The sequence below is a fragment of the Hemitrygon akajei genome, chromosome 7 (genome assembly GCF_048418815.1).
Source record: "Hemitrygon akajei chromosome 7, sHemAka1.3, whole genome shotgun sequence".
Taxonomy (NCBI): Eukaryota; Metazoa; Chordata; class Chondrichthyes; order Myliobatiformes; family Dasyatidae; genus Hemitrygon; species Hemitrygon akajei.
Genome location: NC_133130.1, coordinates 130,223,126 through 130,235,905, shown reverse-complemented (window position 1 = coordinate 130,235,905; position 12,780 = coordinate 130,223,126). Strand labels below are relative to the sequence as shown.

The window sequence follows — 12,780 nt, the reverse complement described above, 5'->3', positions numbered from 1 at the left end:
AAGTGGATAGTCAGAGACTTCTCCCCAGGGTGGAAATGGCTAATAACGAGAGGGCATAATTTTAAGGAGAAGGAAGGGAAGTATAGAGGGGATGACAGTGGTAATTTTACTTTACACAGATGGGAGTGTGTGGAACGCTCTGCAAGGGGTGGAGGTACAGACAGATACATTAGGGACAGTTGAGAAATTTTTAGATAGGCACATGGATGAAAGAAGATAGAGGACTATATGGGAGGGAATGTTTGGATTGGTCTTAGAATAGGTTAAAAATTCAGCATTACATTGTGGGCCAAAGGGCCTGTACTGTTCCATGTTCTATCCGGCCAACTATGAAAGATGATGCTGGACTCCCTCAGAGGGCTGCTAGACATCATAGCTGAGAAACTGAGAGCTACTAGTGTATTGAGGCAGGTGGAAACTACAGATCTCAAAGAAGCTGCACCACTTATATCTCTTTAGCTGAACAAAACGCAAGATAAAAATGTCTTATAGTTCGAATTGAAGCCCTTGGCTCTTAAGCTCTCTCTGGCCGAGATCGACCGAGGATGCACACACAAGCCAAGGCAGTAGGACACGGGGAGCAAGATGTTACCCCTCCAGCAAGCTCGCCCTCTCCACGCGGCTGATAAACCCAAAGGAACTGCGGAAACCGATACAATTTGGCACCTGCCGCGTCCCGGGGGCTGCCAGCTAACGTTGAACTCAATGTAGGACTGCAGCTCCAGATTTTTCCTCGGGGGTTTTCTCCCAAAGCCTTCCCCCTGAGTGGGTACAGCCACAAGGCAGCAGATGTTTGAGATCAGAGTTTTCCTTCTAGATAAGCTGCCAACTGCGGCAGGCGAAGTGACTGGTTTTCAAGTGCCAGTAACCCACCTTTGCCCCTTCTCCTGTCAGTAGAAATAGTTCCGCCGGGCTTAGTAGCTAAGCCACACGTGAAGGCCAGGAGCTGAACGGTTGTCAGGGGCTGTTTGAGACACACGCTATTGGGAGCATTTAATAGATAGTGGGAGTTTGTCCCCACTGCCTCCCCGGTTATGATAACAACATCCCACAGCTAACATTGCAGAAATTGTACAGGATGACTATGAGGCAACAGGCCGTTCAGCCCAACGTCTTCATTCTCCACCGGAGCCCCTCTGTGAACACCCTTGTACCTGAAGCAGCTTGCAGGAGGAATGTGAGGATCCAGAGCCGGGGGTAGATGTGCATCTTACAGAGAGTCTCAGCCGTAAGCCATGTTGGGGCGAGCGGCCCGCAGCCTCCGGACAACGGCCCATTGTGACGGGCCGACATCTGGAACCTGGAAACCAGGGTAACCCAATGGAACCATTGCTGGCAACACTGGTGTTCTTCAGCCCAGCGCCACTGATCTAACCCTGAAATTACTAATGAAGCCCATCTGTGGTGTCAATGATGGTGCAAGAGTTACCCCGGGTAGCCACGGACAGAGAGAGCCCCTCCGGCACCAGCTCAGGTCACGGTAAAAGCAATGCCATGGGCACTAGGACCCGGAGAGGGTAAATTTGAATACACGCGCACTAGGACCCGCTGGAGGCAACCTTGCGGCCAATGGGCGGGACCGAACTACAATTTATCAATGGAGTTGAGGACGAAGCAGATGTCGCTGATTGGTTGGGACGGGGCTCGCTGCAGAGTGGCGGGCATTTGAGCGTCGCGGACTGGTCAGCAGGGGAATGGGCGGGGCCGGCGCTCCCGCTGCTGATTGGCGGGCGCGCCCGCTACTCATTCACTGATCGGGTTGGGGTATCTGTTCGCTGCCGCCGACCCGGAGGCGAGGCAAGGGGAAGCCGAATCCGGATCCGGATCTGGGAGGCTGGCGCTGCGGCTCCTGGGCACGATAGCAGCCTCTGTGCTCGCCCCGAGCAGGCCGGCGTGTCGGTCCCGTGTTTGCCGTGCCCTTCGGGCCCCCGGCCCTGTGAGCGGTGCTGCCGGGTGGCGTGGAAGCATGGCCGGCGAGGAGCGAGGCCTGGAGTCGCCGGCTCAGGACCACGGCGGCAAGCGGCAGAGGGAGGCCGGCCCCGAGTCTCCGGTGGCTAAGCGGCTGAAGGAGCTGGCGGGCGAGCAAGGCAGGAAGTGTCCGAAGAGGAAAGTGGTGCTGCTGCTGGCCTACTCCGGGAAAGGCTACCATGGCATGCAGGCGAGTCCGGGCAGGGCCAAGGAAGACCCCGTTTCTAAACCTTTCCTCTGTATATATCCCAGGTTAAGATCCTTGGAATGCAGTATAGGTTCTGATTTGTATTATTAATCCCCTCCCCACGGATCCACCTTTCCACAGACCCTGCTCATGGCTCTGTTTCGTATTCTATCTGGGTACCCCCCCCCCCCCCCCACAACCTTAGCAAAATATTACTTTCCCCCTCGGTGAACAAATTAACCCCCTCCCTGAAACGTTGACTGTTTATTAATTTCTATAGAAATGACCAGCCTGACCTCCTGAATTCCTCCAGCATTTTATGTGTGTTACTTTTGCTGTTAACCTGTTCAAAATCTCCAGCATTTAACAGTTTTTCAGGAAGGTTAACTGATAATAACTTATTTATAGAGCACTTCTCATATGGACAATGACCATAGGATATAGGAGCAGAACTGGGCCATTTAGCTAATCGAGTCTGTTCTGCCATCTCATCATGGCTGATCCATTTCCCCCTCAGCCCCAATCTCCTGCCTTCTCACCGTATCCCTTCATGCCCTGACTAATCAAGAATCTATCAACCTGTGTCTTAGATATAAGATATAGGAATATGCTTTGCAGTAGGATAAAATGCAAATATGTAAAGAAAAGATGAAACAAAGTTGAGAGCAAGGTGAAGTAAACGGGTTTGAACTGGTGCTTAAAAGTGTCAACTAATTCGGCATTCCTGACCTGCCAATATACTTTTGAGGGAGATTGTTTAAGAGACCTGCTTACTGCCCGTAACACCGCTGGCATTTATGGCAGCAGTGAAGGTCCTCCATCTCTGGTGGTGGTCAGGGCTTCCTTCATCGTGCCAGTAGCTTCCCCTCGGTTTTCACTGCTGTCAGTCAGGTGAGTCCGGGGTGGACACCCAGGAATACCGTCACACTCAGATGTCAAAGGATTCTTCATTGTTGTTTCCATAGCACTTTTATTTTATCAGGCAGAGCTGAACCCCCGAACCTGGAGGACTTTCACACTTAGTCTGGCCTCTACCCTTTGACCTGTTTGGTATGGGTGACCCTAACAAGAGCCAAAGCATAATACCCTGACTCCAGCCAATGTACCTCTCTGCATCATTGAGGCTGACAAACCCTGTGATGAAGGTACAGTGTGGCCCTCCTGGGGGGGGGTACATTTTAGAGAGCAGAGGACAACATGAGCGCTCGAGTAGGATTACAAAGTGAAAGTGATTCTGTGATGTACTCCGGCCCTGGACCATTGAGAGCTTCAAAAACAAGTGAGAGGATTTTAAATCAGTTCACTTGGCTCATGTTTCAACCCGGGCTACCAATTTTCACCACCATCCTAAATAATACATTTATTTATGGAACACTTTCCATACGGATGATGTAGTTGGAAGTGCTTTACAGCGGGATAGAGTGCCAACATGGAGATGAAAGACAAAAGGATGTTCGATAAAAGCAAGGTTAAATAAATAGGTTATGAGTCAACTGAATCTGCATCCCTTGTCTTTTGAGTATTGAATTCCACGGTTCAGGGACATAATTTAGAAAAGCTGACCTGGCAATTATCTTTTTGAGGAAGATTTGTTTGATATTGAGGGAGATTGCAGAGCACGCCAGAGCGCCATCTCAACTTTATTGACGACCCTGCTCGTACAGTACGTGAACTCCTCCCATGTGGGAGTGGCTAGCATAGGAATAACTACCACTACACAGTTGTTTAAATTTAGGAGGCTGGCAGAAGATGAGCTGAGAGCTCAAGAAGGATTATAAAATGAAAACAGTTCAGTGAGTTACTCTGCTCCCAGACCATTGAGAGTTTGAAAACAAGTAATGCAACTTTAAGATCAACAGGAAGTTGATGCAGAGGAGTTAGGATGGGAGTGATACGTTCCCTTGTCCCAGTTTTAGTTGAATGCAGAGTCATAGGCCTGAAGCACAGCCTGAACACAAAGTGCACTGTAGATGCTGGGGTCAAAGCAACAACACACTGGAGGAACCCAGCAGGTCGGGCAGCTGTCCTGACGAAGGGTCTCGGCCCGAAACGTTGACTGCTCGATTTCGCGGATGCTGCCCGGCCTGCTGAGTTCCCCCAGCGTGTTGTTGCTGAAGCACGGACTGCTCTTCAATCTGGACCCACTGAGTAAGTCCGACATTTTTCTTGTATGAGAATCAGAAAGTGGGCAGGGTGGTGAAGAAGGCGTTTAGCGTGCTAGTCTTCAGTCAGGCCAGTTCAGGAGTAAGGGCATTATGTTGCAGTTACACAAGTTGTTGGTCAGGCTGTACTTGGAGTCACCCAGACAATGTCAAGCTAGCCGGTGTCCACACCGGACTTTGAGGCAAGTGGTCCCGGGTTCAAATCCATGGTGGGTTGAGTGTTGGGCTAAAGAAACTGTAGAAATGCCGGCCGATGCGGCATAAAGCAGAAAAAGGAACAGCAATACCAAGCTGGACGAGGTGCAGAAGAGATTTGCCTGGATTAGAGGGCGTACAATTTAACGTCAGAGAATATATACAGTGTACAACCTGAAATTATTGCACTTCACAGGCATCCACAAAACAGCTTTTTAAAAAAACCCTCAAAAAAACAGGAATGACAAATGAGTCCCCAAAGCCCCCCCAACACACAAGCAGCAGCAAAGTATCAGCCCTCTCCTCTCCCCCCCCCCCCAACTTGTTCCAGCAGAAGGCATCAGGCGCCCCCCTCACCACCCCCAAGCAAGCAATTGGCAAAACAGCCCCGACGCAAAATGAGAAACCCATAGAATGAACGATCAAAGCCCCTCACCCCCTCCCTTCTTACAAGAAGCATCAACCCTCCCTCTCACTTAAGCCGGCAGAAGCACCAACTCCCCCACCATGCAAGCCCCCAAAGATTCCTTGATCCAGGGTCCATTGAAAGTACAGTCCAGAACCCAGCTCTTTGGTATCTCAGGCAGGCCAGGGGCTGACACAAAAATTACTGGGGTGGTGGACGATGGAGACTCCGAGCTGGTTCAGCGCTGTTTGTTTGTTCCATGTGGGGCATGGGATTTGCTGTTCCGACGCAGTAACAGGTGCATGTTTTTGGAATGCTCTTACTACAGAGGAATGTTGGGTCGGCTCAGTTTAAGACCATTGAGGACGAGCTGGTGAAGGCGCTGGTAAAAGCTGGGTGTATTCCAGAGAACCACGGCAATGATATGAGGAAAATGTCCTTCCAGAGGTGCGCAAGGACCGACAAGGTACCATAAGCAGTTTCTGCTTGATGCATTTTCCTGTGCGTTACTCTAAGCAGTTCAAAGTACAGTTATTATTAAAGTATACAACCTTGGGATTGGTCTCCTTACGGGCAGCCACAAAACAAGAAACCCAGATACCCAACGTGGAGAGAGAAATCGTGCAATTAAAGTAAGCAAATAGCATTTAGAACGAAAGTGTGTCCTCAGACACAGAGCCCACAGCCTCAGTGCAGTAGAACAGTGAGAAATTTGTGTCCTTGGAGACATACCAATTGGCCTCAAACTCCTATTGAAATAAAGTCTTGGTAAGCTAATGGGCAAAGGGGGGGGGGGGCGGCCTTTAGAAATCTCCACGGGGGTGGGGGGGGCTGGAGACAGTTAAGCCATCGCTGGACTCTGTCTTTCCTGAAATTAGGTCTACAGGCGAACCTCCAGTTTTGTTTAGAGCTTTGCTTTTTTTCTGTCCCAGGGTGTTTCTGCTGCAGGTCAGATCGTCTCCCTGAAGCTCTGGCTCATCGATAACCTTGTGGAGAAGATCAACGCAAACCTGCCGCCTAGCATTAAAATATTAGGTGTGCCTTTTCTCAATACTGCGGGTGGTGTCGGGATTCCTTGCTCCTGTGGGGGTGGGTGGGTGGATGGATGATAGAGGGGGAAAAAGCCTAGACAGTGGCTGTGGAGAGGAGGTTTCCCAAACAACCAGAGGGCACGGTTTCAGAATAAAGGACGTCCCCTTAGAACAGAAAGGGGGAGGAATTTCTTCAGCCAGAGGATGGTGAATCTGTGGAGGTCAAGTTATTGAGTATAGTTAAAGCAGAGGGTGATAGGTTTCTGATTAGTCAGGGTGTCTGAAGTCACAGGGAGAAGACAGTAGATTAGGGCTGAGAGGGAAATACATCAGCCACGATGGAATGGTGGAGCAGACCTTGATGGGCTGAATGACCTAATTCTGCTCCTGTGTCTTATGATTTTCCTGTTCCTATGTTGGTTAGGCTTGAAGTGAGATTAGGAGATGCCTGGTTGTTAGAGCTGGGGGTGGTAATGGGGATAAGCTCCCACTACCTGTTAAATGCTCCTGATAATGTGCATTTCAAACAGCCTCTGAGAACCAAGTCTAGCTCTTGACCTTTACATGTGGCTTAGCTACTATGCTCGATGGAACCATTTCTACTGACAGGAGAAAGGGAAAGGCAGGTTACTGGCACCTTAAAACTAGTCACTGTGGGCAGCTCATCTCAGAGAAGGAAAACTCTGATCTCAAACCTGTGCTGCCTTGCAGCTATACCCACTCTTGGGGAAGGCCTCGGGAGTAAGCCCCGAGGGAAAAATCCGGAGCTGGAGTCCTGAGGCAGTCCTACGTTGAGCTCAATGCAGTCCGGCAACTCCTGCGATGCCGCTGGTGCCGAACTGTGTCGGTCTCTGCCGTTCCTTTGGATTCATCAGCTGTGTGGAGAGGGAGAGCCTGTTATATGGGCATCAGCTTGCTCTCCGTATCGTACTGCCCTGGATTGCAGACCTAGTTTGCGTATGCCATCCAAGGTCATCTCCGTCCAACGTAGGGCCCCACCTCTTGAGTGTAAAGTCCCAGCAGCATGTCCTGTCTCCGGGATTGACTATCATGGTTTATTGCTCTCTCCCCTTCAGGGCTCAAGAGGGTCACTGGCAGGTTCAACTCGAAGAACACCTGCGATGCCAGGACCTACTTCTACATGCTGCCCACTTTTGCATTTGCCCACAAGGACGATGGTCAGCCGATCGAGGACTTCCGCCTGAGCAGCGATGCCCTCGGCCGTGTCAACAAGCTGTTGGGCTGCTACCGAGGGACCCACAACTTCCACAACTTCACGTCCGGGAAGGGTCCGAAAGACCCCAGCGCCAAACGGTACATCATGGAAATGTTCTGCGAGGACCCTTTCGTGAGGCGGGGCATGGAGTTTGCTGTCCTGAAGGTCAAGGGTCAGAGCTTCATGATGCACCAGATTAGGAAGATGATTGGATTGGTCATCGCCATTGTGCGAGGCTATGCTCCGGAGTCCATCATGGACCAGAGCTGGGGCGAGGAGAAAGTTGACGTGCCCAAAGTCCCCGGGCTCGGGCTTGTGTTGGACACTGTCCACTTCGAGAAGTACAACAATCGCTTCGGTAATGACGGAGTCCATGAGGCTCTGGAGTGGTCCGAAGTAGAAGAACAAATTATGGCGTTCAAGGAGGATCACATCTACCCAACCATTATTAACACCGAGATCGAAGAGCAGTCAATGGCGAATTGGCTCGGCACCCTTCCGATACACGACTTCACTGCCACAGCCTCGGGAGTTCAGCTAAACGAGAATCATTCAAAGGTAATAATGACCATCCGCCTTTCACCCTGGGGGGCGTAGTAATGAGGTGTGATGACGGCTCTATAGTTATCGGTTTTTAGTAACCTTGTTTTATTATGTCTGAATTAGTGTCTTTCTTGCCCGATTGACTTCACCAGCAACATTTATTGACAATATAAACTTTCCAAGAGGAAAGATCTTGCCCCCCCCCACCCCCCCAACGTCAACTGTTTATTCACTTCTCTGTGTGTGAGTTGCTCTGGATTTCCAGCATCTGCAGAATCTCCAGTGTTTGCCATTTGTTTCAAACCCACTTCTGCCACAGCCTTTAAGAATTTGGTCAAATTTCAGCCAGAGGGAGTTTCAAATTTTACAACCTTTGGCCATCTTCTTTCTTTATTTATTTTATTTATTTAGAGCAGGGGTTCCAGCATTTTTTATGCCACAGACCCCTACCACTAACTGAGGTACAGTGCAGAACAGGCTGTTCGGGTGGCACCAGCAGCAACCCACTGATTTAAACCGCAGCCAAATCACAGGGCAATTTACAATGACCAATTAACCTACTAACTGGTACGTCTTTGGACTGTGGGAGGAAACCCCCGCAGTCACAGGGAGGACGTACAAACTTCTTTCAGAGGACGCTGGGACTGAACATCAGGTTCTGACGCCATGAGCCGTAATAACCTTACCGCTGTGCCGCGGTCATCCAAATTCAAGAACAGTCCGACCTATTTGGGCGGCATGGTAGCATAGTGGTAGGCACAACACTTTACAGTGCAGGTGACCTGGGTTCAATTCCCACCGCTGTCTGTGAGGAGTTTGCACGTTCTCCCTGTGGCCTCCATGTGCTCTGGCTTCCTCCCACAGTCCAAAGACGTACCGGTTGCTAAGTTATCTGGTCGTTGTAACTTGTCCTGTGGTTGGGCTAGGATTAGATCAAGGGGTTGCTGGGCAGTGTGGCTCGAAGGGCTGGAATGTCCTAATCCGCGCTGTATCTCAAAAATAAAATTGTATTTTTTATGTGTAAGTAGAAACATTTTGAGCCTTGGAAATTTCGGCAGGTGGAATGGATTTCTTTGGTGATAATGGGGCACTGCGTAAGTGACTCGCAGGGTGTCACTGTGTCATCCTGTCAGTAGCCCTCATGGTGGTATACACCTCCATAAGGTCACCCCTCAATCTCCTACGCTCTAACCTGCCAGCCTCTTCCCCTGACCCAGTCCCTCGAGTCCTGGCAGCATCCTTGTAAATCCTCCATAGGGCAATACAGCTCAGGCTCCAGGTCTTTGGCCACGGTGTTTTATTTACTTAGTGATAGTGTGGAACAGGCTGTTCCTACCCTTCGAGCTACATCGCCCAGCGACTCCTGATTTAACCCTAGCTTAATCGCAGAACAATTTACAATGACCAGTGAACTCTCTTGGTTGTCAGGGTGGAGGTACATCCCTACCAAAGGAGGTATAAAGTGCTTCTACCCTCGGGCAAGGTGTAGCCCCCCCCCCCCCCCCCCCCCCCAAATCTGGGTCAGGTGAAGCCATGGGAGCAGGTGGTGGATGGTGCATATTACAAGTCCTGGTTATGTGACCAGGCAGACAATCTGGAGAGTACCAGCTTGGATGCCACGCCACACCACCTCTGGTGGAGTGCACCGACTCCTCCCCTCTCCACAATGGTTGTAAACAGGTGACACCATGGCCTGAGGCCTAGTCCTTGTTATGACCGAGGCCCTGGATCTCCCCCACCGTCTGCCAGTAGATTATACGGGTTCGAGTTAGTCAATTGTATGCACGCTATGTTGGCACCAGAAACATGGCAACAATTGCGGGCCGCCCCTGGCACATTTACAGACGGTGGTTGTTGACACAAAACGACACATTTCACTATGTTTTGATGTATTTGTGACAAATAAAACTGATCTTTAATCTTCCCAGCATCTGCAGAATCCCTTTTGTGTACATTTCTTGTCATTAATCGTTGCCTCTGTCTGTGCCACGTTCTTACCTCCATCTCCCCTTGTGCTTTCAGAAGACAAACGATGAGCCGGACGATGGCAGTGACGTGCCTCAATCTGACTGAGAGGTTCTGTGGCTGGAACTCACCCACCATCGCCATGCCCCTGCTGGCATCTGCCAGTGAAGAAAATGGGCCGTCGCTTGTGGGCACTAGCTCCTGCTGATCCCGGAGTGAGGAGGAGCGCCGTGCAGTCTGAGCCCATCAGTGGTTTTAAAGATTTTCGTTTAAGACTCCTGGGGTGTCTGTGTTTTTCTCTTTTGATTATAGATATGCTGGAGATTTAAAAAAAGGAAAGATGTTAGAGCTGGGGTTCTCAACCTTTTTAATGCCATGGACCAGTACCATTAAGCAACGGATCTGCGCATTAGAGGTGTTGCTGACTCTTAAGTCCATGCAGCACCGAAGATGTGCGGAAAGGACGGTAACCATTCAGTTCATGGGCACTGTACTGGCTGCACTTCATTTAACGGTTTAGGCATTTGGGCCCATGATGTTCTGACTCGTTAAACCTATTCCAAAATCAATGTAACCCTTCCTTCCTATGCAGCCCGCCATTTTTCTATCATCCATGTGCCTATCTGAGAGTCTCTTAAATGTCTCTAATGTATCTGCCTCTACCACCACCCCTGGCAGGGCGTTCCATGCATCCACACTCTGTGTTTATTTGTTTTTAAAAACTATCTCTGACATCTATAACCCCTTCCCCTACGTCGGCACGATTTCCTCAGCATCCTGGTAAATCTCCTCTGCACCTTCTCTAAAGCTTCCACAGCTACCCTACAATGGGGTGCCCAGGCCGAACACAAGTTCAAAGTATATTTATTATCAGAGTACATGTGTGTCACCATATACAAACCTGAGGTTCATTTTCCTGTGGGCACACTCAGCAAATAACTCTGCAAATGCAAATATAAATAATGAGAACACGAGAGTCCTTAAAGTGAGATAATTGGTTGTGGGAACATCTCAGTGGGTGGGCAAGTGAGTCTAGTTATCCCCTTTTGTTCAAGAACCTAATGGTTGAGGGGATGTAACTGTTCTTGGACCTGGTGGTGCGAGTCCTGAGGCTCCTGTACCTTCTGTCTGATGACAGCAGTGAGAAGAGAGCATGGCCTGGGTGGTGGGTGTGTCTGTTGGATGCTGCTCTTTGCAACAGCGTTTCATTTAGATTTGATCAATGGTTGAGAACAATCAATCAGATGAATGTTGCAGCTCTATAAACCCCTGGCTGGAACAAAGACCACACTTTGGTCTACCAAGGTTTTATAGAGCTGCAACATTACCCCACTAATTGCCCAACTAATCAAGGCCAATGCACCGTACACCACCTTAACAACCCCATCAGCTTGCGTGCCCACTTTGAGGGATCTGTGGACGTGATGGGTCTCTGTCCCTCCATGCTGCTAAGAATCCTGTTGTCAACCCTGTACTTTGCCTTCAAAGTGGATCATTTCACCTTTTTTTGGGCTCCAACCACTCAACTTACCACACTGTTTGTAAGAAAAACTACATCTGACATTCCACCCCCGCCCACACCATACTTCCTTCCAATCAGCTTGAAATTCTGCCCTCTTGCATTAGACATTTCCACCCTGAGGAAAATACTTCTGGCTGTCCACTTGATCTAGGCCTCCGATCATCTTGTACACCTCTATCAAGTCGCCTCTCATCCTCCTCCACTCCAAAGTGAAAACACTAGCTCACTTAACTTACCCTCATAAGACGAGCTCTCTAATCCAGGCAGCATCCTGGTGAATCTCCTCTGCACCCTCTCTAATCCAGGCAGCATCCTGGTAATTCTCTGCACCCTCTCTAATCCAGGCAGCATCCTGGTGAATCTCCTCTGCACCCTCTCTAATCCAGGCAGCATCCTGGTAATTCTCTGCACCCTCTCTAAAGCTTCCACATCTTTCCTATAATGAGGTGATTGGAACTGAACACAATATTCCAAGTATGGTCTAACCAGGGTTTTATATTGGTGCAACTTTACCTCGCGGATCTTGAACTCAATTCCCTGAGAATTGAAGGCTAACACACCATATGCTGTCTTAAACACCCTATCACCTTGTGCAGCAACTTTAGGGGTCATATGGACATGGACCCCCCCACCCACCTAGATCCTTCTGTTCCTCCACACTTGTATCCTGCCATGAAACCTGTAATCTGCCTTAAATTTTGACCTTCTATAGTTTCCCTGGATTTAACCACTCAACTTGTCACATGCTTTTTAAAAAAAAACTTGCCTCTGACATCTCTCCTGTACTTTCCAACAATTACTTTAAAATTATGCTCCCTCGTATTAGCCATTTTCACCCTGGAAGATGGTGTTGGGGGTCTCTGGCTGCCCACTCGGTCTATGATCATTAGCTCCGTTCCCTGAATCTGGCCTTTGTAATTATCCCTTTGAGTACTTGCCCCCATTTCTGCTGAAGCTCACTTGCTTTGATTTGTAGGTAACAAGCTGTGAACAGCTGGGTTAATGGACATCTCTTGTTTGGTTTGGGCTCTCCCTGCTGCTGATGCATCTTCCCTATCAGGCTAGAGCAAACGATCAGAGACCTAACGCGGTCGGTGCTCTCTTGTACCTGAAATTCAGATTTGTCGCTGTGCGGCATTTAAAATGAAACGTTGGTATTTAAAATAAAAAGAAATTTACACAAAATAAATTGTTCTACTATTTTTAAACCTGATGTTCTCTGTCTGTTTAAAGTTCAAGTTTTATTGTCATTGAGCCACACATGAATACCAGCAAGGTATTCTGGGGTTAAGGTGCAAAAGTTGGAACCACACGGCACATATAACAGCTGAAAAACAGATTTAAAAATATTACAAAGTAATATAAGATTTAGGAGAATTGGCCCATCGAGTCTGCTCTACTGTTTACCTCTCAGCCCCAATCTCTTGCCTTCTCCCCATAACCCTTCATACCCTGACTAATAAAGAATCTATCAACCTCTTCCTTAAATAGACCCAATGACTTGAACTCCACAGCTGCCTGTGGTAAGGAATTCCACAGATTCACCACTCTCTGGCTAAAGGAATTCCTCCTCCTCTCTGTTCCA

At 49.1% G+C, this 12,780-nt stretch overlaps 1 protein-coding gene across 1 annotated transcript; it reads left to right on the top strand.

The window, feature by feature from the left end:
* The first annotated feature begins 1,759 nt into the window (after positions 1 to 1,759).
* Positions 1,760 to 12,403, top strand: pus1 (pseudouridine synthase 1). The gene is made up of 5 exons (XM_073051951.1): positions 1,760 to 2,158; positions 5,247 to 5,384; positions 5,851 to 5,953; positions 7,026 to 7,723; positions 9,731 to 12,403. The coding sequence occupies exons 1-5, from the start codon at positions 1,967 to 1,969 to the stop codon at positions 9,779 to 9,781; spliced, it is 1,182 nt and encodes a 393-aa protein (XP_072908052.1). The 5' UTR covers positions 1,760 to 1,966; the 3' UTR covers positions 9,782 to 12,403.
* Positions 12,404 to 12,780: the final 377 nt, after the last annotated feature.